The sequence below is a fragment of the Pangasianodon hypophthalmus genome, chromosome 7 (genome assembly GCF_027358585.1).
Source record: "Pangasianodon hypophthalmus isolate fPanHyp1 chromosome 7, fPanHyp1.pri, whole genome shotgun sequence".
Classification (NCBI taxonomy): Eukaryota; Metazoa; Chordata; class Actinopteri; order Siluriformes; family Pangasiidae; genus Pangasianodon; species Pangasianodon hypophthalmus.
The window spans coordinates 5,318,071-5,344,888 of NC_069716.1; the positions used below are offsets into that span (position 1 = coordinate 5,318,071).

A 26,818-nucleotide genomic window follows, 5' to 3' on the forward strand; every position below is an offset into this window, starting at 1 on the left:
CAACGGCGACTAGAGGAAATATGAAATGCTCTGATCACAAAGATGCACTGATCCAAAACTCATACTGGGTATTGGGGACCAATATTTTCGCTAATCTGCTAATCGTTAGCTTACAGAGTATCAGATAAGTATCGATATAAACCGATATCCAGTTTCGGTGCATCTCTACCACTCATTACTACCAGGGTGATTCCACAGTCGGATGCCATTTGTGTAACATTTACAAATACAAGACATTTTAAACACAAGGAAACACAAGTGTCCTACACAAAGTGCATGTCTCAGATAATTAACTTTTGTAGTTATACTGTCCCATCCTACTATACCTACACTTCGTATTAATTTTGCATCAGTGTGTGAATCCATTTAACATCTCATATTTGAAACATCATTTTCCTTTTCTTGAGTCGTCCATTATACCCTTATAAGTTATGAAAAATGTACATTTTAGTGTCCCACAATATAAACGAATTCATGCCTATGGAATTTTTGGAAGTCACACAATGTTCAACAGGAAGTTGCATCATTTGGATTTCCTGAAGATCATAGGAAGAAGTAAATTAGGTTCTCTCATTCTTTTTTCTTCATTTCCTTTATTTCCAATGATATTGTGATATTGAATGATGAAAGTACAGCCTGAATTATAGATTGAAAGAAAATGAACTTAGAAAAATAAAGTAAATTATTAGAATGTTCTTAATGTGTTAATTATGCCATGAATATAATGCTATTCTAGGAAGGTTATGAGCAGGGTATTACTTAATAACAAAGCTTTTGAACATTATATTATATTACGGCAGTTTAGATTTACAACACCGATTGATATATTACTTATTAACACACATTACTATGAAATGTTCACTTACTGTTTATGTACCAGGACTTTAGGTTTGTGTATATGTATTGACAGTGATAGAGAGTGATAGAGAGATGATTGACAGGGGGAGGAGTTCTGTCTCAGCTGCAGTCCAGCTCTGTTAGATACACACCACTCTCACATGAGTGACAGGACCAGTCTCAATGCAACAATGTTGTGTGTGTGTGTGTGTGTGTGTGTGTGTGTGTGTGTATGTAGAGGGGGAGGCAACAGGAAGAAAGAACAGCTGTGGGAAGGGATGATAAAATGGACCTGTTTCTGTGTTTCCTGCTTTTCTCATATTCTCTCTTTTCTCTCTCTTCCCCTAATCTTGCTTTCTCTCATCTCTCAAAACCCTCTATCTCGACAATAAAGTGTGTGTGTGTGTGTGTATGTGACTTGGACTCTCAGATTCCTTTAAAAGTTGTAATTGAACTTTAATTATCTAAATTTATTTATTTTCAAATACTTAGTGTTCACATCCGTTTGAATATCAATGACCCTATAATGTAAGCGTTAACAGTTTTTAATTCTAAAACTGAAAAATAATTTAGAAATAAGTAAGTTATAAGTAAGTGTGTGTGTGTGTGTGTTGTAAAAATGGAGTCATGAAAAAAAATGACGGGTTGTGAAGGCCAGTGTGCCGAGAAGCTTCCAGAAAGTCAACAAGCTCCATGCAGCCATCTTATTAATAATGGATGTAGGAAACACCCATCTTATGTATAATTAATGATGGACACGCCCCTCTACACTAGGAACTGAGCAAGACACACATATAGTGGAATCAGCTTTGTAGATAAATCATGCAGTACCTTATATACTGTAGTCTGTGTGTGTGTGTGTGTGTGTGTGTGTGTGCGTGTGCATACACTTTTCCTTTATTAAAACTTTATGTCTCTTGCTGCTGAGTCCTCTTCATCTGTCTCTCCTCCCTGACCCAATGTCCTCTGTCTGTCTCTCCTCCTTACCCCAGTATCCTCTTAATCCATCTCTCCTCCCTGACCCATTATCCTCTTCATTTGTCTCTCCTCCCTGACCCAATGTCCTCTTCATCTGTCTGTCCTCCCTGACCCAGTGTCCTCTTCATTTGTCTCTCCTCCCTGACCCAGTGTCCTCTTCATCTGTCTCTCCTCCCTGACCCAGTGTCCTCTTCATCTGTCTCTCCTCCCTGACCCAGTGTCCTCTTCATCTGTCTGTCCTCCCTGACCCAGTGTCCTCTTCATCTGTCTGTCCTCCCTGACCCATTATCCTCTTCATTCGTCTCTCCTCCCTGAGACAGTGTCCTCTTCATCTGTCTTTATTCCCCTGAGCCAGTGTCCTCTGTCTGTCTCTCCTCCCTGACCCAGTGTCTTTTTCATCTGTCTCTCCTCCCTGACACAGTGTCCTCTGTCTGTCTCTCCTCCCTGACCCAGTGTCCTCTTCATCTGTCTCTCCTCCCTGACCCAGTGTCCTCTTCATTTGTCTCTCCTCCCTGACCCAGTGTCCTCTTCATTTGTCTCTCCTCCCTGACCCATTATCCTCTTCATTTGTCTCTCCTCCCTGACCCAGTGTCCTCTTCATCTGTCTCTCCTCCCTGACCCAGTGTCCTCTTCATTTGTCTCTCCTCCCTGACCCAGTGTCCTCTTCATCTGTCTGTCCTCCCTGACCCAGTGTCCTCTTCATCTGTCTGTCCTCCCTGACCCATTATCCTCTTCATTCGTCTCTCCTCCCTGAGACAGTGTCCTCTTCATCTGTCTTTATTCCCCTGAGCCAGTGTCCTCTGTCTGTCTCTCCTCCCTGACCCAGTGTCTTTTTCATCTGTCTCTCCTCCCTGACACAGTGTCCTCTGTCTGTCTCTCCTCCCTGATCTGGTGTCCTCTACCTGTCTCTCCTCCCAGACCCAGTGTCCTCTTCACCTGTCTCTCTTCCCCAACTCAGTGTCCTCTCCATAAGTCTTTCCTCCCTGACTTGGTGTTCTGTATATCTGTCTGTCTTTCTGTCCTCCTTGACCCCCATTGTTCTCTTTATCTGTCTCTTGCCCTTACCCAGTGTCTTCTCCATCTGTTTTTCTTCCTGTATCTGTGTGTCCTTTCCATGTGTCTGTTCTTTCTGTCTCTGTGTCCTCTCCACCCGTCTTTGCTCCCTGTCTCTTGTGTCCTCTTCACCTGTCTTTCTTTCTGTCTCTCTGTGTTCTCTCCACCTGTCTTTCTCCTGTCTCTGGGTTCACTTCACCTGTCCTTCCTCCCTGTCTCTATGTCCTCTCTACCCATCTTTCCTCCCTGTCTCCATGTCCTTTACACCTGTCTCTCCCTCAAACCTGTTCCTGTGTCCTTCCCACCTGTCTTTCCTACCTGTCACTGTTTGTCCTTTCCACCTGGCTTTCATTTGTTTCTTCCCATCCCTGTGTGTCCTCTCCTCCTGTCTTTCCTCCCTATCTCTGTATGTTCTCTCCCTCATTCTTTTCTTCCTCATCTCTCTCTCTTTCTTCTCTCACTCACTCTCTGTGGCTTTCTCTTGCCCTCTAATGATCACTTCCTCTCTGTCTCTAATGACCCTTTTTCTCTCTTTGCCTCTCTCTCCCCCTCTCTCTTATCCTTCTCTCTCTCTTTCTCACCCTTTAATAATATTTCCTTTCTATCTGTGTCTGTCTTTTTTCTGTTTTTCTGTTTTCTTCTCGCTCTTATCCAATACTTCTTTTTCTCTGTCTCGCTCTCCCCATCTGTTCTTTCTTTCTATTTCTCTGTTACTATCCTTTGTGGTATATATTTTTTCTTTATCTGTTGCTCTCTTCATCTGTTCTGATTTGTTCCTCCGCCTGTTTTGTTCTCTCATTCTCTGTCATCAGGTAGTTACTGTAATTTATATTTACAACATTCTTCTTTACACTAATGACACAGTGTACTTTTTTTTCACTAACTAACTCTCCTCTAACATGTGACAGCTACCAATCGGGGAAGGTGAAGGCTAACACGTGCTTCCTTCAAGACACATGAAGCTAGCCACCGCATCTTTTCAAACTGCTACGTCCCAGGTTAGCATAACACACTCGGAGGAAAGCGCTATCTGCTCTCCTCAGTATGACCTCACAGATGCCAGTGATTGGTTAGTGTCTCTGTGATTGACAGGGGAGAAAGTAATGGCTTCCCTCCCACCCAGACAGCATAGCTAAATTTGTTCTCTTGACTCCTGGGCATGTACGACTGAGTCATCGTTGCGATTTGAACTCGCAATAACCCAACAATGGAGCAATAAATAACTCAAGACAGTAACATGATACCGAAAAATTTGGCTGCTGTTCGAATTATTTCACTTCTCCTTTCAGGGTGATGATTCATATTTTCGCACATTTTCTCACATTTTTCACTGAAGTGTATTCGGTTAGAAGGCGCAGCTCTGTTTCCACCACAGCAGCCAGTTTCTGTGTGATTACTGAGTCTGTACTCTGTCAGTGTGTTTCATTTTTAGATGATGGCTCTTTTTTGGATATGAGGTTCAAAAGAAATTCTATATGCAGGCTTTTGATTGAATGATGATCCCAATATCAGAAAGTGTTAGTATTTGAGAAATCCTTCTCTTTCTCTTTCTCTTTCTCTTTCTCTCTCTCTCTTTCTCTCTCTCTCTCTCTCTGCTTTTGTCTGTTTCTGTATCTCTCCCATCCCCTCCTATATATCTCTTGGCTTCTTTCTCTTGTTCTCTAATGATCCCTTTCTCTATTTCTAATGTTCCCTCTCTCTTTTTCTCTGTTTCTTTCTCATTCTCATTCATTTTCTCTTCCTCTCCCCTCTCTTTAGCCCTTATTCTCTCTCTCTCTCTCTCTCTCTCTCTCTCTAATGTTCCCTTCGGTCTCAAATGTTTTGTTTTTTTCCTTTCTGTCTCTCACTCTGTTTTGTTTTTTTCTCTGTTTTCCTCTCCATCGTGCTCGCCTAATCTTCTCTTTCTCTCTCCATTACTATCATTCTCTCCCTATCTTTTTGTTTTTCTGTCCCACTCGCTCCATCTGTTCTTTCTTTTTCTCTCTTTCGGTCTCTCACCCTTTCTTTCTTCCCTCGTTCTCAATGTCACTCGACTTCTTTCTCTTTCTCTCTAATGATCTCTTGCTCCATTTCTAATTCTCCCTTTCTCTCTCTCTCATTCGCACCCTCAATCTTATTTTCTTGCCCTCTAATGATCACTTCTTTTCTAGCTCTAGTGTACCTTTCCTTCTGTGTCTGAAAGACTCTCTCTCTCTCTCTCTCTCTAATGATCCCTTCTCTATTTATGTCTCCTTCTGTTTTTCTGTTCGTCTCTCTTTCTCTTTGTGGTGAGGTGCTGTCCCCTAGCATCAGTTCTGTGTGTGTGTATGTGTGTGTGTGTGTGTGTGTTTGTGAGTGAGAGGTTATCTAAACTGACCCAGCGGGAACCCTTCTCTCGTCACTCCTAATTCACTCAGGAGGAATAAAGGAGGTGCGCAGAGCGGGGACTGAATTGATCGCAGCACAAAGGGAGGAATTACCTGAGTGTGTGAGACTTCACTTGAACGAGGCCATATCAATAAACATCAGGGAGCATCCCGCAGTGAGGTGCGGCTGATTTTAGCGTGCGTACGCTAGCATGACAGCGGGAGACTTAAGCTCTCAGCAACACACACACACACAGAGTTAATGTTCCAAACATGATCTGATCACATCACACTGAGGGATACAAGTGTGTGTGGAGGAGTGTGTGTGTTTAAAGAGCTGGTAATGGCAGAATGAACAACAAACTGCTTATATATGTTAAGAAACAGATGTGGTCTTCTGCTGTTGTAACCCATCTGCCTCAGATTTGAGGTGTTGTGCATTCGGAGATGCTTTTCTGCTCACCACGGATGTAAAGAGTGGTTATTAGAGTTACTGTAGTCTTCCTGTCAGCTCGAACCAGTCTGACCGTTCTCCTCTGACTGTCACTCAGTCCCAGGGAATCAGCAGTTTCTGAACTACTTACACTAGCCAGTCGGACACCAACAACCGTGCCACGATCACTGAGATCACTGAGATCATGTTTTCTCCACATTAACTGAAGCTCTTAATCTTTTGATTGTAGAAAATGTCTTCAAATATCGAAATGATTTTTGTCCTCACATCACCCACCTCTGCTTTCACAACTCACCTATATGATAATCGATTACTTCTAATTGACTAAAGAAGCCAAAAATGGTGATCATGATTAAACTTAGGAAGTGTGCATCCTTCATATTAGCTGTGGAAAATGTGCTAGCGTTTGCTAGCTGATGGAATGGAGACAGCAGACATGCGTTTGTCCTGAAGTGGACACACTGATGGCATTTGCTCTTCAGTGTGCGCATCACCCCACGGGCATCGAGGGAGAGCGGGGAGAGAGCGACTGTCTCCTGAATTATGGATGGGGTGAAGGGGCGGTGGACCCATGGGAAACACACACACACACACACACACACGCACACACACACACACACACCACAAGGCTTTCACAGTCAAACAGTCTGACAAAAACTCACAAAGCAAATCACATAACCTATTAGTGAATACACAACATCTCACACGCACACACACACACACACACATACACACAGGCAGAGAGTGTGAGTGTGTGTGTGAGGCGATGGTGTGAAGCGAGGCGTGTGAGAGGTGGCTGCGTGTCAGTGAGGCTCGGCTCGGTCTCTCTCTTTCTCAGCTTGTCTTTAGGGATTAACATTGGAGAGAGGGAAAGAGAGAGAGAGAGAGAGAGAGAGAGAGAAAATAATCTATCACACTAACCACTTCACTCTCAACCCTTTCTCTCTCTTTCTCTTTCTCTCTTTCACTCTGTATGTCTGTATGTATCTCTCTCAGTATATCTCTCTGTATCTCTCTCTGTCTCTCAGTATCTCTCTGTCTTTCTCTCTCTGTGTCTCTAATAAATAAATAAATAAGTAAATAAAGTTATCTTTACAATCACACAGAGATTATAATTTGTTTTTCTGAAATATTTATATTTATTTTCAATATTTGTAATATTTAAAATGGTCTTAATGACAATGTTCTTTATTTTCTTTTGCTTTTTTTTTCTTCTAAAAGCTTTTATGAGGCCAAATGGATGGGTGCAAAAGTGACATTTTGTATTTGGACTGTTTGTGTGTTATCAGTATTTATTAATGGAATAATTTTTTTTACTTTGCTTAATAGCTTATGAGTTCTAATTATAAATACAAGTAACCAGATGAGCAAGGAAGCATATTTTATCTTTGTGGTGTGTGTGTGTGTTTATTATAACACATCTGAAATCACCTCTGAATTTATAAGCGCGCACACACACACACACACACACACATGCTCACACCCACAGCAAACTTTTCCCTCAACAACAATAACACTGAGAAAAAAAAAATCAAAAGTTTGCAGGAGTGAATGAATTCTCCTTCACTTTATTGGCTGTATGTCATTGTTAGTTGTTTTGGTTTTGCTTTTCTTCTATTATCCATATGTTTACTGTCAGATTTCTGATATGAATTCCGTATGCAGAATGTTCACACAGCACCCTCACACGCGCCACCATTTCATCCTGTCTCTCCTATCAATTATTTTCACTTCGCACCAAGTAGTTTGACTTCACAGAGCTGTGTGCTTTGACAAAAAGTTTGTGAAAAACAGATAGAGAGAGAGAGAGGTGGGGGAGGAGTGGAGAGGGTGAGGGAGAGAAAGAAAGAGAGATTGAATTAAAGTTTTATGACTGATGAATATTTCATATACTGGGTTCTGAATTCCACAATCTAGTGTTTGTTTGTGTGTGAATTTCGGTGTGTGTGTGTGTGTGTGTGTGTGTGTGTGTGTATGTGTGTATGTGAGAGAGAGAGAGTGATTGTTTGTGCTTGTAAAGATGTAGCATATGTTAGCCCAAAACCCAAGCAAGACCATTTTTTACCTCACAAGTTTGAGCTCTAAAATATTTGTCAGAAATTTATTTTTAAATTAATTTGTAACTGACGTTTGCAAGAAAACACCAAAGAGGTTGTCTATTTCTATAAAAACATGACAAAAGCAATGTACTAGGCTGTAAACACTCCTCTTGTGTGTATCAGCTCATTCAGTGTGAGTTAGCATCGTGTGACAGGCTTGTTTCAGTTCGCTAGTAATAACAATAAACATGCTAACCATGAGTCAGCATTATATGCTAGCTACTATACTATACTATGCTAGCTAATATACTATATTACCTCAGTGTAGTGAGTAAAGTAAAGACAAGAGTTTAAAGCAGCACTTCAGTGTTTTGGCCTAATCTCTCTCTACTGTGTGTGTAGCATATGTGTGATTAGCATAGACAAGAGGTTTCCCAGTACTGAGGAAAGAACAAAAACTGTTGACTCAGAACTGTCTGTTGATACAAGTCTAAGACCAATTGTTGGATTCTGTTCATTTAAATGTTAAAAATATGCATATTCATATTCAAAACTGCTCAATTTTCATTTAAAACTCAAAAAATTCACAACTCAGGAGTCTCAGGATGAGACAGATATGAGAGAAAATTTTACCAAAGCTGTTCTTCTGCATTGTATTAAGAGAATTAACCATTCGCCCATCTATTCATTGTCTATGTCATCGTTCATCCATCCATCCATCTACTGCTTGTCAGTGTTCATCCATCCAGTCATCATCCATCTATCCATCCCTCATCCATCCATTAACCCCTGTCCATCTGTCATCATCTGTCCGTTATGTATCCATAGTCTATCCATCCATACATCTATCCCTCCAATCATTCATCCATCCATCCATCCATCCATCCATTTATGCTCTATCATTGCTCATCCATCAGTCCTTCCATCCATCCATTGTCATTGTTCATCTAACATCCATCCACTGTCTGTCTGTCATTGTTCATTCATCATCATTCATTAATTCATTATCGGTCTATCCATCCATCCATCTGTCCATCCATCCATCCACTCATCCATGTAGCCAGCCAGCCAGCCAGCCAGCCATCAATCTGTTACCATCCATCTATCTAACCATGCATCATCCATCCATAATCCATTTGTCATCATCTATCTGATCATCCGCCTGTTCGTCCGTCAATCAATCCATCAATCCATCCATCCGATTATAATATTACCAAAGCATGAAGAACATATTACAATTATTATTATTAATCCTCATTATTATTAATATTGTCACACCATTTTATATTAGCACTTCTTATCAATTGTGAGCCAGCTGTCATTGCTATTTTGTTTAGAAGTGAGAAGGGGTGTACTTAGCTATGGAGGAGCTGTAAATACTGAGGAGATGAGAAATCAGTTCATCTCAACTCTGGTGATACACAAAGTAATATTCAATATAACTTGCATATTAAACAGAAAGAATTTGCATATTGCATGTATTAAACTGTCTCTGACCATTACACACAGACGCTATAATTGTGCAGCATGAGGCTTTAATGTGTCTGTGTTTGCTACACTCAGTACTGTAGTACACAGTAGGCATATATATATATATATATATATATATATATATATATATATATATATATATATGTTACATAATAATGAAGCACTGAGTGTTTATAATGAAAAGGTATCAAAGGTGGTTTTGTTTTTGTGGTTGCAATGCTGACATTTTAAGACAGCCCTCTTAAAATGAGTCTGGCTCATTTTATTTCCACCACTGTGTGTTTTTCAGTAAATCACCAAAGAATCCAGGCATTCTTTTTATTTTTTTCATTTTTTATTCTGTTCCATTTGTTCCATCTGGGGTTTTTTTCTCTCTGCTTCTCTGCTAAAACTAAAGAGGAGACTAAAAGTTGTTTATATTGGTGAGGCGAGCGGGTCAAGGTTGGCCAGGCCTCCACCAACACGAATGGAAAAAGCTGTGTGTGTGTGTGTGTGTGTGTGTCTGTGAGTTTAGATGCATATTTAACTCTTTCCTCACCAGCGAGCCTAACAGAACAAGCAGTTCACGAAGCAGAATTCACGCAAGTTCAAATATACCTTTAATGGAATTCTCCACTCTGAACGAATTGCATATTAATCTTTATAATTAAAATCCGATCTTCAGTTTATTTGGATGTATTTTATAATGCTGTCTCCACTACCTTTCTGCTGGATTTTTCATTAATATGAAGTTGAGCATTGTGGGAAAATGATGAGTGAGAAAAGAATCTCTTGCTCTTTTGACCATTATCATTCATGTTTGAGAATGTAGAAGATCTTTCTCTAATTAAGCACCATAGTAACTGCGCAAGCAACGTTCCCTGTGACGTCAGCGTGAAACACAACCACTAACGTCTTACAGGAATAACGAGAATTCAACATCAGCCAACAAATCAGCACCGCAATCTCTAGACGCATTACAAATATTTTTAATATAAACATATTTACTGTGTTTTTTCTTTAAACGTTTGTTTGCTTAGTAGAAACCTAACCAAACCAAATTCCACTGTTATATCGCAATATCTTTTATAAGCAATTATCAGCTCATTTGTAACATTTAAATAATATACATTTAATTTTACAAATGATGTTAATGATCTGTGATATTCATATAGTTCCAAAAGATGCCTTAGAATTTATATCACTGCAATGCAACAAGCCTCACTTTCTTAGTTTCAGGCTTCTATTTACACTTTTCTGGCCCTGAAATTAGCTCCGCTCCCAGGATTCAAAGCTGCTCAGCTTTGCCTCTTTTCACTAAAAGGCAACTCATGAGGTCATGTGGTCATTTGAGGTCAAAGGGAAGACTTGTCAATGTTTGTATTGCATTTTTAGCCAAAGGCAGCAGATGGCTGTAATCATCACAAACTGCTGCTTTAATTCCTTTAAATGAAACTTGCCCATTGAATTTGATTTTAATCTGTGGGATGTGGGTGAGCTGAGGTCATTAGTGGCATCACATGATCATTATACAAATATGTATTTACCACATATTGATTGTAGGCCCTACAATAAATCACAGAAATACACAATATTGATGAAACATTTTTAATAACATTTTGGTAAAGGTTCCACAAACTGATTTGAAAATTATTAGTAGTAGTAATAGTAGTAAGAGGAGTATTAAATAGTTATATATTTAAACACTCGAATATTTTTTAAATGATTTTTCGTAATTACTGTTCATCCCATCAATAGGAAATGCTAATGCATTTTATATAAAATTACATAACTGCAAATTCATAACAATTTGCCTTGACTTCATTTGTATAACAATGCTGAAATTAAGGCTAGAATTAGAAATTAGAAATAGCCCTACTGAAATTTTATGGATTTAATGCTTCTGTTGGGTTTTTACTTGGCGAAATCCCACGAGACAGGATGAGAAAACGCAGGATTTCGCAGGATCTCGGCTCTGCTGAGAGAAGCATTGTGCCCTATTTGAACTGATAGATAATCATCGGTGTCTGTTTAAAATTCAGTGTTTACTCCTGACCACAGTCCTGCTGGAGGACAAGCAGCGTCTAGTCACACTGATCTGCCTTTGTGTGTGTGTGTGTGTGTGTGTGTGTGTTAGTCCCTGGAGAGTTAATTACTGATGAGGACGGGCAGGGCGCAAGCTTTTCTTTGTTTTTCTCTCTTTCTTTTCTCATCTGTGATTGTACGTGCTTTGCTCAAAGCAGAAACTATGAATGTCTGTATGATAGAAAAATAAAACTTTAAAGAAGAAAAAACTGTTTTGAAGACTACAAAATGCTTTTTATGTTGAATCAAAAGTTGTGGTGGTTCCACAAAAGAAAAGGTGTAGAAGTACATATAGTTTTCCTCTCATTAAGAAATCCAGATTTTATAAATATGCAAATTCAGAATGCTTCCTACTCTAAGCTCCACCCACCTCCCTTGTGTCACATGGTTTAAATGTGCATATTATTATTATTATTTTTACACTTTCTGAGACAACTAATTCCTGCAGTGACCATTGAGCTTTCAAATGAATTCTTTTGAAAGAATTTAATAGTGAAAAAAACAATAAAGTGATGTTATGATAATTCATACATCATTAGGAGCAATCCTGAAAAACTCAAGAAAAATATATATGTCTTGCAAAATTGTGAAATGTAAAGAGGTTCATACTACTTTGAAAAAAATTACTGCCTAAATATTTTAAATAAAAGTAGTTTATAATTATTATATTTGAATTTAATGAAAATAAAATATGCCATAATTGACAAGGATGAGTTCACCTAAATGTAAAATCAGATAATATTTATTTAATACATATGTATTTCATTAGCATTTAAACATTAGCATTAGAATAGAATTAGAAATTATACATGCTAGCTTGCTTTGTTGTTAGGATGAAATGATGGTGTGATTCATGTCCCAAAGTGTTTTATTCCTCTTATACCACAGCAAATTTATTCCTCTTACACCACAGCAATCTACCAACGATTATAATTTTTAGTAATTTAAGAACAACACATACTTTTTTTTATCTACCACTCTTGTTATAGCAGTCATAAACATTCGTTATCTCACGAGCTTCTCTTTTTTCTTTGTATTACCGTTAATAAGACACAAAAATGGAGTGTGTCATGTGACCAAGAAACAAAGTGCAAAGTCCTCCGAGTTCAAAAAGCACTGACACTGGAGACTCCTTTACAAAATTACAAAACAGTAAATAACCATCAGCTGAAAGAAAAAACTACACTTTTCTCATTTGAATAGTTTTGACACAATTTTTATATATTTTTAGTTTCGTATAGTCCAGTATACAAGACCCTGTGAATGAACTGTTACTATAGAAACGATAACACATTAGAATGAATGCACTGATATACGTAAACCTGTGATTTGAATGACATTTTCTGACCAATCAGATTTGAGAATTCATCAGTGCTGTGGTGTAACGTTACTTTTTTCATTCTGAAGCTTGTGGTTTGTTAGTTTTCTAGTGCTATAAAAGAAATGCTAGTTTTTTCCTACACTGCCATGCTGTTCTACGTTCACTCCTAGTGTGGAGGTAAAAGGAATTGGATAAGAAAGGAATTGAATAAGAAATTGTGTAATTTAAAAGCCAGACACATTTTTAAGGAATTTTTTATTTATTTATTTATTTTAATCTTTGAAGGAGTCTGTTTTAATCCGAATTTTATCAGAAATTTACAACTGGTGATATTTTTCAATTTTAATTTATTAAGCACAAGCCTGTGTGAGTGTGGAATTGTAACACACGCACACAAGAAAGAGACTAAGAGGCACACACACACACACACACACACACACATATATATATATATATATAGAGAGAGAGAGAGAGAGAGAGAGAGATAGACAGATCCCAGGTCACAAATGTATCAAACAGAAAATATAATAAAGTCAAACATGCAGAAATGTTCAACGTGTTCAACGTGTTTAAATCTTTAATAAACGCGTGGCTATATTACACGTTTTTTCCCCGTGATCTGAGGTATTTCATGGTTCTTTCATCACTGTTATAAATAACGGCGGGTTTATGAGGTAAACGGGAGACTGGGTGCAGGAGCGCCTCCATTTCACACCCTGCTCCAGTCTGCTCTGTCTTCCCAGCATGCATTGCACTGCAGAACACTGCATCGGCTGCATAATCACACCAAAGTGCGGCCAGCTTCCTCCAGCTTACACTGCCCTCCTCCTCCCCCTTACCCCCCCCTGCTCGTTTGTGCGTGAGTGTGTGTGTGTGTGAGTTGCTTCAGTGTTTATTTGTACACTCAGTACCATTAGTTTTATCTTTTGTCTCTACTGATCTCTGTTCTTTCTGTTTCTGTCTGTCATTCTCCCTCCTTCTGTCTGTCTTTCTATTTCTGTCTCTCTCCCCCTCTCATATGCCTCTCCAGCTGTCTTTCTCTCTCTGTTTGTATCTGTCTCTCCTCATCATTCTTTTTTTTCTGCCTGCCTTTCTTTCTTTTTCTGTCTGTCATTCTCTTTTTTCTTTATCAACCATCATTCTCTCTGCCATTCTCTCTCTCTCTTTCTCTCTTTCTCAGATCTTCTCTGTCTGCCTTTCTCTCTTTCACTCCCTAAATTCTCTCATGTCTGTCTCCCTATGTCTGTCAGTCTCTCGGATTGTTTCTCTGACTTTCTATTTGTCAACTATTTGTTTTTTCTGTCTTTCTGCCTTTTTCATCCCTTTTTCCTGTGTCCCAGCCAGTCTGCTGTCCTCTCTCTCTCTCTCTCTCTCTCTCTCTCTCCACACACCCTCACCACTCTGAGCTGAATTCCTCACTCTCATCTTTTTGGCTGTGAGTGTTGGCATCCTTCCTGAGGCCCACGCGCTGTGTGAATTAATGCGTCTAATTAACACCACGTTAATTATTTGTAAATTGCGTGTTTGGGTACACATTACTTGAGAAGCATATGTTGTGCAGCGTGTTAGCCGAAACAAGCGGGTGCGTAATGCCATCTCTGGAGTGCGGCGCTGTGTGATGGGCCAATCAGTGCGCAGACCCTCAGACACGGCCAAGAGATAGAGAGAGAGAGAGAGAGAGAGAGAGACTAAAAAACATACACACTCAATAAAGAGGCTCTCTGACATGATTGTGGTGTTGTCTGATCATGACAGGAGTTGGTGGATTAAAAACTTTATTCAGAAGTGCTGAGGACTGACAGATCCTGGGGTGGAGAGCAGATGGACAAACTGTAGCAGGGTTTTCACTTATATTATATATATATCTCTATTCAGGTGTCAGCGATTCAGGTGTGTTAGTGATTCAGGTGTGTTAGGGATTCAGGTGTATTATTGATTCGGGTGTTAGTGATTCAGATTTATGTGATTCAGATGTTAGTGATTCAGGTGTGTTAGGGATTCAGGTGTGTTAGTGATTCGGATGTGTTACTGATTCAGGTGTTAGGTATTCAGGTGTGTTAGTGATTCAGGTATGTTGGTGATTCAGGTGTTAGCGACTCAGGTGTATTATTGATTCGGGTTTTAGTGATTGAGATTTATGTGATTCAGCTGTTAGGGATTCAGGTGTGTTATTGATTCAGGTGTTAGTGATTCAGATTTATGTGATGCAGATGTTAGTGCTTTAGAAGTGTTAGTGATTCAGGTGTTAGCGATTCAGGTGTTAGTGATTCAGATTTATGTGATTCAGATGTTAGTGATTCAGGTGTGTTAGGGATTCAGGTGTGTTAGTGATTCGGATGTGTTACTGATTCAGGTGTTAGGTATTCAGGTGTGTTAGTGATTCAGGTATGTTGGTGATTCAGGTGTTAGCGACTCAGGTGTATTATTGATTCGGGTTTTAGTGATTGAGATTTATGTGATTCAGCTGTTAGGGATTCAGGTGTGTTATTGATTCAGGTGTTAGTGATTCAGATTTATGTGATGCAGATGTTAGTGCTTTAGAAGTGTTAGTGATTCAGATGTGTTAGCGATTCAGGTGTTAGTGATTCAGATGTGTTAGCGATTCAGGTGTTAGTGATTCAGATGTGTTAGCGATTCAGGTGTTACTGATTCAGATGTGTTAGCGATTCAGGTGTTAGGGATTCAGGTGTGTTAGTGATTCAGGTGTGTTAGGGATTCAGGTGTTAGTGATTCAGATGTGTTAGCGATTCAGGTGTTAGGGATTCAGGTGTGTTAGTGATTCAGGTGTGTTAGGGATTCAGGTGTTAGTGATTCAGATGTGTTAGCGATTCAGGTGTTAGTGATTCAGATGTGTTAGCGATTCAGGTGTTAGTGGTTCACATGTGTTACTGATTCAGGTGTGTTAGTGATTCAGGCGTGTTAGTAATTCAGGTGTTAGATTTGCAGGTGTGTTAGAGAATCTGGTGTGTTAGTGATTCAGGTATTAGTGATTAGTGTTAGTGAGTTAGGTGTCTTAGTGATTCAGATGTGTTAGTGATTCAGGTGTATTAATGATTTTTCCTGTTTATTTGATACTGCCTGTTGTCTCAAATAAAAATGAATTGCGTTGATTAGGGGCAGTATTTGTGTTTGTACCTTTGTATCTATTTGGCAGAAGTTGATATGAGTTGATATGATTTTGTGTGTTTTCCCAAATGCAAGCCTAAATATGTATTGGGTTGAATGTAGAGTATGTAAAAAAAACAACAAAAAAACAGCGTGTCTGGTGTGAACGTGCTGCATTAATGTAGCAAAATGACAAATTACAAGTGACCATTTTACTCGTTGGCACTGAGTTGCATTTGCATGTTCTTTCACTGTAATTACAAAATGTAGCAATTTCCACTTGCTTACTGAAAGGAAGTGTTTTCCACTCAGTAAGCTTTGTGTTTGTTTGAGCTTATTTTAGTTTATTGGACGGTGTGTCCTGGTTGATTATAGGCTTTTCAATTGAAAGTTTTTATTCAGATTCCTTAAAACACATGAACCGTACGCAGTTCGCCGCTTTAATCCTGTTTATGATTTCAGAGCGATGTCGGTGCTGTGATGGCCACGACTGACACGTGCGTTCATCCTCACTAGTGTGTGTGGTTAAGAAAAAGGTCCCTGTGCCACAGAGCTGGAGAACCCAAACAGGCCATCAGGGGTTCCTTTCAAGAAAAAAACTTATCACCCTCTCTCTCTCTCTCTCTCTCTTTCTCTCTCTCTCTCTCTCTCTCTCTGTCCTTTTTCATTCTCCATCTCGCCACGCCATTTTCTCGTTCATAACCATTTCATATTTATTTTCGCTCATACCCCCCCCCTCTCCATCCTCATTAGCAGTCAGCTCCTGTCGTGTCCTAACCACTGGGGAGACCTTCGCTTATGCGCCCTGCCTCCTCCTCCTCCTCTCTCCATCCCTCCCTCCCTCTATCCGTCCCTCTGTTTTTCACCCTCTCGCCTTTTCTAAAGTATTTGTGTGTTCATTTAGTCATGCCGCACTTTAGCCAATTTAAGGAACAGGCCGTTTGCAGCCGTTTGATTTTCTCCGTTCGGCTGCGTGGCTCTAAGCAGCGGCGCCTGTCTTGAGGGAGACTCTCTAAATGAAGTTTTCTCTCTCTCTCTCTCTCACTCACTCTCTCTCTCTGTTCCAGGGTCTCTCTCTCTTTCTTTCTCTCTCCATCTCTCCCTCCTTTTCTCTCATTCTCTCCCCCCTCTGTGTGCTCCCTCAGGGCTGACGGCACACTCGTAATTTCTCTCAGAGGGGAGTTTGACTGCGAGATGGATTATTTCTGCTTGAACTCAGACGCAGAGCTGGATCAGACTGCCAGTCCATTCGGCATCAAAATTAAAATGATAAGTTGACGCAGCACAGCAGCTCGAAATGGTGCGAAGTTGCATGTGTGAGCATGCGTGTAGAGTTTTTTTTTTTTATTGGTGCCAGGATGCTTTCCACTAAAACAGTTGTTCATATAGGCGCCCGTTCTGGCTGCATGGAAATGTGTTTATAGCACAGTAATGAGTCCTGCTCGCTCAACAGACAAAACAAAGCTGTAAGAAGCTACACATATTCATGCTTTTATAAAAGTGTTCAGAGTGTTCAGGCGATGCTTCGTAGATTTTATAGTTCCTCAATGACATCTGGATGCGGTACACTTACACTGTAGAATCACCAAGAGCAGCTCTTATTGGCTGTGATTATCATATGAGCTGGATTTTTTTTTTACAGTTTTGCTAGGAAACAATGACTGACAAATTTAATTCACACAGATGTCACTGTGTTCTGGTGATTTAATTATAACATACACTGCAGGCCAAAAGTTTGGAACAACACTTAAAATAAAAATATATATTTTACTTAAATTCATCTTTTAGTTCATTTTTAGGCAACTTAAAGTAGGACATAAGTTCACAAATATTAAAAATGAATTATTTATTTCCTTCAGTGTACAAATAATATGAACATTCAGATAATATTGAAACACTGAACTTTTTCTGGCAGCTGCATCATGGAAGGCGATGGAGTAGGATATGACAGGATGGAATAGAATAGAATGAAATAGAATAGAATATGAGGTGATAGAATAGAGTGAATAGGATGGAATGGAATAGAATATGACAGGATAAATTAGGATGGAATAGAACAGAATGGGATAGAACAGAACAGGATAATGGAATAGAATAGAATAGACTGGATAGGATAAAATTGAATATGACGTGATAGGATAGAATGGAATGGAAGAGAGTGATATAGTTTTGAATAGAGTGAAAGGATAAAACAGAATAAAATAGAATATAGTAAAATGGATAGAAGAGAATGTGATAGAATAGAACAGAATAAAATAGAATAGAGCGTAATTTGAATAGGATGTGATGTGATTGAATAGAAGAGATTAGGAAGTGATCAGAATGGAATGAACTGGAATAGAATGGAATAGAATAGAATAAAATAAAATAAAATAGAATAGGAAGAACAGAATGGAATGGAATGTGAGAGAATAGAATAGAATGGACTGGAATATACTGTGATAGAATAAGAATAGAATAAGCATAGACTAGAATAAGGAGTAGAATAGAATGGAATGGAATGTGAGAGAATAGAATAGAGTAGAATGGAATATAATGTGAACAGAATATAATAGAATAAGTTATTAGAATTGAATGGAATGTGAGGGAATAGAATAGAATAGAATAGGAAGTGATTAGAATGGAATGGACTGGAATATAATGTGAATAGAATAGAATAGAATAAGTTATTAGAATAGAATAGAATAGAATAGAATAGAACAGGTATGTGCAGTGTGGTGGAAGTTGCAGAAGTGGAGTGTCCAGCAGTGTATGAAAAGCTCATTTAATCAGGTATTAGATCCTCCCTGCTGGCTGTGCTTAAAATCTCATCTTACAGAGTCTGTCTGTGCTGAAACTCTCCGTCCGACTGAGCAGCTTCTCCTGCAGGAAAAACACAAACTGACCAACATAAAAGTCAGCTCTCTATCTCTCTCCCACTCTGTCTCTCTCCCACTGTCATACTGAATGTTTCTGGCCTTAGAACACACACACACACACACACACACACACACACACACTCCCTGTTATAATGATCTCTGGTTGTGGGACTCTCATGATCTATGCCAGAGTCTCAGCAGGCTCTTATGAAGCATATCAGCCATTTTTTGCATTTTCCTGTAGCCACTTTGCTGAGCAGTCTGGCTGAGGAATCATCTAGGAATGTCGTTTTATCCAGAACATGAACAACCCACAAAAAATATTTGTAGCAGAGCAAAATGAAGTGGTAAAGAAAAGCTACGACCACTGGTCCCACCCTATCACCCTATAAGTTATAAGTATGGCTGGGCAATATGACAAAAAGATCATATCCCGATATTTGAAGATATTTCTTTGATACATGATCTGTATCATGCTATATTTGTATATATATATATATATATATATATATATATATATATATATATATATCACTAATATATAAAGCAGTGAATGTTGCGTTCCAGTCTTGATGTGTACGCTGTGTGTGTTTGTCAGCAATCGGCCGGACCCTGATCCCTCGCTACTTCAGCACGGTGTTTGAGGGAGGAGTGACAGATCTCTACTACATCCTCAAACACTCCAAAGAGTCGTTCCACAACTCCTGCATCACCGTGGACTGCGACCAGTGCACCATGGTCACGCAGCACGGCAAGCCCATGTTCACCAAGGTAACCAGAGTGTGTGTGTGTGTCTGTGTGTGTGTGTGTGTGTGTGTGTGTGTGCACATGAAAATACTCATTGTTGAATTACACATTACAATCTTAATAAGATCCGGCTGGACCAAAATATACGCTGAAAGGGTAAAAAGAAAATGTCTGAGTCTCCCAAAGGTGGGAAAAGGTCTTCGGAGTTGAGCGGGAAGTTCGGAAAGTTTACTCTCTGAAACGGAAACGTCTGATTGGGCCGCACGCTTCTGACCTGTAGTGATGTATGAAGGAGTGAGAACTGGTGGCAGGTTTTAACCAAGGGCATGCTTACGGGATGGGGGTGGCACTTTAGGGTGGCAGTGGCCCACACTGAAATCTGATTGGCTAACATGGTTAGAACTGACGCTGTGTGTCCACTTGCACATTTTCTCCCTGCTGCTGCTCTTATGTGACATTTACATCAATTTGGTTATGACGACTTAAATATCTTCCAGTCTCCCGATTGGCTAAATGAACTTCGCAAGACTTTTCCCGCCACACAGTCAGATTTTGCCACACACATCCAACAGGGCGCTTCACTGAGGAATACCAAGCAACATGACAAACTTGGTGAACATGCACCATAAGCCAACATGCTAAAGCAAATCTTTGGTTTTTAATTGAATTACTAATTAGGTATGAATTTTTTAACCACAGACGGACCATATAAGGAAATATTCTGTCCAAACCAGACACCCAGCACCAAGCTTAGAATCCTCACCCGACTACTACAGCAAAACTCTGACCCACAGCCAAGCTTTCACTTAAATTCCTTCTATGTCTAATATAAATTACATAATAACATTTAATTGGATGGATTTTGACTAGCATTGTTTTATTGAGACCAACTTATTTCCAAACAAATTACACCATGGCCGTGTATACACACCAATTTGGGGTCCTAAACATACAGTCCACGCATAGAGATGTACATCAGGACTGGGATCCCACAGGACGCAACAAAAAAGTCACAGAATCAGGTGGTTTTTACTCTCATTCAGCTTGAAACAGATATTCGGGCAGATATGAAGCTTGCGTGACAAAGAAGCTCCTCGTTCATTAAGACAGGAGTTTATTGTTCATGGCAGTTGCTCATGTGGTTTACTGCGTTCATTCATTCATCTTCTGTAACTATGTCATATTTGTCAGGGTCACCGTGGTTTAAATTTATCATTTGTTTTTATTTTGAAAATTGGACTCACAGAGTTTGTTAGGAAATATTGTGGACATACAAAAATAATAACCGCAGGAGAAGACAGGATCGGATCAGATTTCCATCGGAAGTGGGTGGGATTGGTCAGGAATGTCTTTGGGAATGGGTGTGAGAAGGAGTTGAAAAAGTACAGCACTCACCATACAGTCCACATCGTTTTGATGGGTGTGTTTTTATGTCTTTTTGGGACCCAGAGTCGGTTTTGGATTTGCAGGGACATTTGGCTGGTGTCCATCAGGAAAACTGCTTTTTTTTTAACAAAAAAATGCAGCTTTTATATAAAAAAAAAAACGAAGCCAGAAGATGTTAATTTGTTTGGCAATTCACAGTGTGTGTGAGTGTGTGTGTGTGTGTGTGTGTGTGTGGTTGTGTCCTTACAAGGAAAACTGTTTTTTTCTTGTCATTTTATTTGATTTTAAACAGAAAAAGATCCAAAATATTTTCTTTTGGTGACTGAGGTTAGGGTTAGGTTTATGGTATTCTTATAATTGTTTTTATTATTATTATTATTATTATTATTATTATTATTGTTATTTTTACAATATTAAGGTTACAGTTACTATTACAGTTTAGCTACAGTCATAATTATGCCAGTGGAGGATCCTCGTAAGGAGAGTAAGACACGTATGTGTGTGTGTGTGTGTGTGTGTGTGTGTGCACGTGTCTGCGTCTGCTGTGTTTGTTATATCCTCATATGAGCCAGTCTGTATGAGACAGTAAACAAACTAATACATCAAACAAGCTCATGAACGCGACACACACGCACTCATTCCCCGCCTTAATCACTTCCATTATTCTATATTTGTTTATCATCAAGCGTCATTAGGAATCCCACAGCGAAACGGCTCATATGTACTTAGAAACCCTTCGCTTCACTCGTTCTCCTCAGTACTTTCATTCATCTAAAACCCGCCTCTTTCTTTTTTTCGACCTCTCGCCTCGCTTCCTTTGGCAAAAGCCATGTTTGCAGCGAGAGCGCTTCAATATTTCAAGAGCAAATATGAAAAAAGGTCTCGTCATAAATTCTGAATGCATAGATGGGCTGAATATTACACACTTGAAATATTGGAATCATGCAGAAGCAAAAAGGAGGAAAAAACCCATCTCTGCTATTTGATCAACATCAGAAGGGAGTCAACTGTGTATGTAGAAACTGCATTCAAAAAAATTTGTTGTTAACTTAAAAAAACACACACTGTGATAGAAGTGCGAAAGTTTAAATATACACAGAAAACTATGTTTTGTGGCATTGAACAGTGATGATATAATCCTTTCTTCAACCTCTAAAATTATATAAAACTGTAGATATGATGTAGTATACCTTTTAACCAGTTCTTACTTTGTTAAATAAAGTTACAACTCAATGTATAATTTTTTATTTGTCAATATGGAATTTCATACTTATTTTTCATGACTGAAACAAAAGCTTGCGTTAGGAAAGTATACAATAATGTACAAAATATACTGAGCTTTGTCTTTTACGGAGTTTTGTGCCATGAATGTATTTGGTAATTTTACAACTGATTGGCATTTATAAACTTACGCACGCGAGTACGAAAAAAATCAGCGTTACTGAAACTTCTGGTGGGAATTTTTCGTTTGATTTGGTCTATAAAAATATTCACACACAACCTTACCATAAGATTGATTGATACCTGTTTATTTTGTACAACAATTTCTGGCTAGTCTCTTGAAGGGTGCTAATACTTCTGCACTTAACCATAGCTTGGGCGTACAAACTGGACAGGACAGAGACTAAATAAGATTGTGTTTTTTTTAGCGCGAATGGAAACATATACAGTAAAAATTCTCAAATCAGACTGGTTATTCTAATACGTTATCGTTTCTATAGCAACAATTCATTCACAGAGACTTGTATGGCAATAACGATTTCCATAATCTAAGGATACTAATAAGTAAATAAATATATTTAAAAGAAATAAAAGAAAAATGTGACAGTAACAGTCAGTGAGTTTTCCGCCACGGAAAAGGTTTCAGGTAACATGAAAGAGCTGTGTTTTTTTTTTTTTTTTCATATTAACTTCAAGAGAGAGAAAAGCAAAACTGATGATGGAACAACTGTTTATCGTTGTTATAACATAAGTGGTACCAGGAAATAACCTGTCTCGTGTACATTTCACAATGTTAAATGTAATTATAAATGGTTAACATGCTGTCACAGATTCCCCCTCTCAGCACACACTCCGGCTCCCAGCATGAACAACGCTGCATCCGTGTTTTATGTTTTTGTTCACAACACAATGTTTTGTTTTGATTCATGACTTGTCTCCACCCCTGACTTGTCATTGGTTTATCTTCCTACTGTGTCATGATTGTTCTAACCAGTTTTCACTTCCTCCTTTGATTAGTTTTCTTATTCAAGCCCTGATGTTTCATTGTTTCGGCGTGAAGTCTTATCATGCCTCCGTGTCTTTAACTCCGAGCCTTGTTTCCCTGTTTCCCTGTCCATGTATTTCTAGTTTGATTTCCTGGATTTGACCTGTGCTCCTGTTTTTGTGTGATTAGATATTATCCTGTTTTTTGTCTCTCTCTGTCTGTGTTTTGACCTCCACTACAGACTGATGATTATGGATTTTGGATTAACTTTAATAAAATACTTGCTGAGTTTAAGGACTTGTGTTCTGCCTCTCACCATACATTACAAAAGCATGATGTGTCGTCCATTAATAAATTAAACATTGCAATCTTTGCCGAAATCGCTGTACTACAAGAAGAATAAAACATCTTGGGACGTGATGTTATTGGAAAATAATCCACCTCAGGGTGTGCTTTACATCAGTCCGCATCACACAACCCTATCATTAATCATTTCCCTGTAACATCATATAACCTATAACCTTTCCGACTGAGTACAATGTTTATACTGTTTACAGTTTATTATTATTATTGTTAGTAGTAGTATTGTTTAGAGTACATTAATAATTTTGCATGGTCATTTGGGTACAATGTTTAGAGTTTGCTATTTTTTGTACTACGTAAGAGTCCATTTATCGTTTTTACACTGTGTCTGGGTAGAAGTGTGAAACTGTAGCACAAGAATTTCACTGTGTATAGATGCTTAAAGCGCTCGTTATGCACCTGACAACAAACCTGAAATTTGAAACTTGAAACATCACAATCTGTCATGTTTTATTCCTCATTTCACTGAGTCTATATGGAATAAAGTACTGTATTTATCATTTGAATAAAGTATGTGGCATTAACAATTTGAAAAAAAATTAAACAATGGCATTCAACAAACAGTTAAACATATTGATCTTGGTTCTAAGTAATGTATTTTTGATTAATACGTATTAAACAGGTAATGCTTTGTATTACTTTATGATAACTAATGAAGTAAGGACACTTCTTGGTGGTGCAGTCAGACTTTAAGACCCGAGAGTAAACCGTTCTGCTGCTCACTACACGGATTTAATGCCCTTTGACCTTGTAGCTGCTGGTAATCTCTGTGTTAACCGAACATCTTTATCTCTCAGTGATCCTGCTGTTCCAACAGATTTTATCTAATAACGCCAGCTCACCCTATCAAGGCTGAAGCCTCCACTTAACGCAGCAAGCACATCGGATTATTTGCACACACAGATGTCTTACTCTTAACCTGATCTCATGCAAAATTCACAAGCATTCCAACGAACATTTTTAAGCTTTGAGCACTAATCCTGACCCATTAACCCTTTATTACTTTTCACAAAGGTTAGATTTTGAGACTGTTTGCTTCATCCACAGTAATCTAGCAGTAATGATGTAGTGAATGAGACGCTTTGAGATATTAGAACATCTCTAATATCTGCTTTTCTGTTTTAGCTCCCATGATGCCACTGTTCAAGTTAGTGAAATAGCATTTGTGACCTAATCTTTATCTGTTGCTTATGTGTGATTACCGCAGACAAAAATTCAAACTGTCTCCCTGTACTGAGAAAAGAAAAGAAAATTGGTTAACTCCAAACTCACTAATAATGGAGGTCTAAGTGTATTTGGAAATTGAGCTCGAAATCTCTATCATTTGTTAACTCCTTTCAGAAATGGTGGACGTCTTCAGAGAGAATATTTGCAGGTGTGTGTGTCTCATGGCACACAAAGTGTTAAGTAATATATTTATTAAGAAATGTTCTCTATTTCTAAAACTACTGTTTTTGTCTATTTTAGCAAAATTTCCAATGCTTCATCACTGGAGCAAACAATATAGTAAAAAGCAAAGCAATTCCACTTACTTTCTTTTAAAATATGAATAATTATTTAATATTTAAGGAAGGAGTCTCCAGTGTCAACACTGTAACAGTCAGTACTTTTTTCCACCACAGGAAAGTCTTCAGGACGTTTTGCGTAATCCACATCTCATTAACATGACAAGCTGCATCGTTGTTCATTTTTTGCCATATTGACTTAAAGAAAACATAAAAAGAGAAGCCGGTGAGGGATGAAATGTTGAAAAGTGCTGTAACATAAGTGATAACAGGAAGTAACTTCCTGTTCCATGACTTAAATGTAACTATAAATATTTAAAAAACATGATGTGTCATTCGTTAATAAATTAAAAATTGTAATCATTGGCAAATCACTGTGATGACTTGCAGATTGTATCACATAATGTGAGTGATAACAGGAAGTCAAATGTTTTGCGGCCGTTCCGCAACATTAAATGTAACGATAAATGGATAAAAAACATTATGTGGTGTTCTTTAATAAATAAATAAATAAATACAATCGTTGGCAAATTGCTGTTTTATAAGAGTTACGGTGATAAGAGAAAACATTTCATGTGCTGTTATTGGAAAAAAAACCACAGTAACTCCACCACCTCCGACATCACTATGTTGTTGATTATTTTCCTATAACAAAATGTGCCCCCAAGTGTTTTATTCCATACCTGTGAATTTGATCATTATATGTTACAGTATGATTCCACACAGAGATGTATTCATATACTGTATATATAATACATAATACAATTTATTGCAGACCAAAGAACCAAAATGCCTAAATAAGGACAGGTACAAGATCTTTTCTTTTCTTTTCTTTTCCATTATTTAGAAAAACAACAGTCCGTGAGAGGTTCTTTAGGTTCCTTGAACAGTTCTACATTTCTAACGGGGTTCTGCTTGGAGTTCTGAATAAACTAAGGGTTTGTTTTTTTTCCACAATGACAACACTTACACTTCAAACCTTCTGATTTTCCGAGAACCGATTTTGATTTATGTATTTCTAAATTAGTGATAACTCAATTCCACATAAACGGTGCAAGCGTTGACAATATTGATTTTTTTTCCTCCCATGTCATGCCAATAAAGCTTATATGAATTTGCATTTGAGAGCGGGAGAGAGGAGGGAGAATTTTTTTTTTTTTTTTTAGCTTTGCTTTGCTTTTTCTCCAGCGTGGTTTGGTGTGGAGCAAAAATAAATGGCAAGAGAAAGTAAGAGAGCGAGGGAGAGGGGGGATGAAGGTGAGAGATGGGAGTGAGAGAGAGAGAGAGAGAGAGAGAGAGAGTGCATGAAAAGCTTTGCTTTGCATTTTCCTCTGGATTTCTGGGGAAGGAAAATGGAAAGACCGGGTTTGTGAAGTGAAGGAACCCTACACAGGACCTATAGAACCTAGCGATTGTATTAGTCATAAACAAAATCCTTACAAAATTTTTACACTTTTGTCCCTGTTGTGACTTTCTGGAGCCCAAATGAAAATCATAAAGAGTTAGGAGTGATAGGAAGAACAAGTAAAGGATAGAAAGAATGAGTAGCAGGAAAGGGAGAAGGTAAAAGTGATGTTTTTCTGGAGGGAAGAGAGAAAGAAATATGAACGGAAACAGTGAGAGAATCTTAGCAGTATTTCTTCAGTGTAGTTTGGTGTGGAGCAAAAAAAAAGAAATGACAGGAGAAAAAGAGAATCTGAGAAACAATAAAGAAAGGAGAGATTTTCTTTTAGGAGAAAAACAGATGGAGAGAGAAAAAAGAATGAAAAGATAGAGAGAGCTAGAAAGTCAGCTTTGCTTTTGCACCCGAGAAGAATAGATGCGATGGAAGGAGAAAGGTAGATATATATTTTTTTAGCTTTGCTTTGTCTGTGGAGCAAAAGAACTGGCCAAGGAAAGTAGAGAGAAAGATGGAGGGAGGGAAAGAGAGAGATAGAGTGAGAGAGCGATGGAGAGTGTGTCACGTGATGGTGCTGTGTTTTTTTTTCTCGCCGATCCTCCCGAGCTCGTGTGTGCCGGGGGCATTGATTAGAGCCGCTCTGCTGGGATTACATCTTTGCCGTTGC

At 38.6% G+C, this 26,818-nt stretch overlaps 1 protein-coding gene across 3 annotated transcripts in view; it reads left to right on the forward strand.

The window, feature by feature from the left end:
- Window positions 1–26,818, forward strand: part of ldb2a (LIM domain binding 2a) — a 77,597-nt gene that overhangs the window by 26,691 nt on the left and 24,088 nt on the right. For all 3 annotated transcript variants that reach the window (XM_026940658.3, XM_026940660.3, XM_026940659.3), the window contains exon 3: window positions 19,144–19,316. In XM_026940658.3, the coding sequence (XP_026796459.1) occupies window positions 19,144–19,316 (173 nt within the window). The remainder of the gene's footprint in view (window positions 1–19,143; window positions 19,317–26,818) is intronic.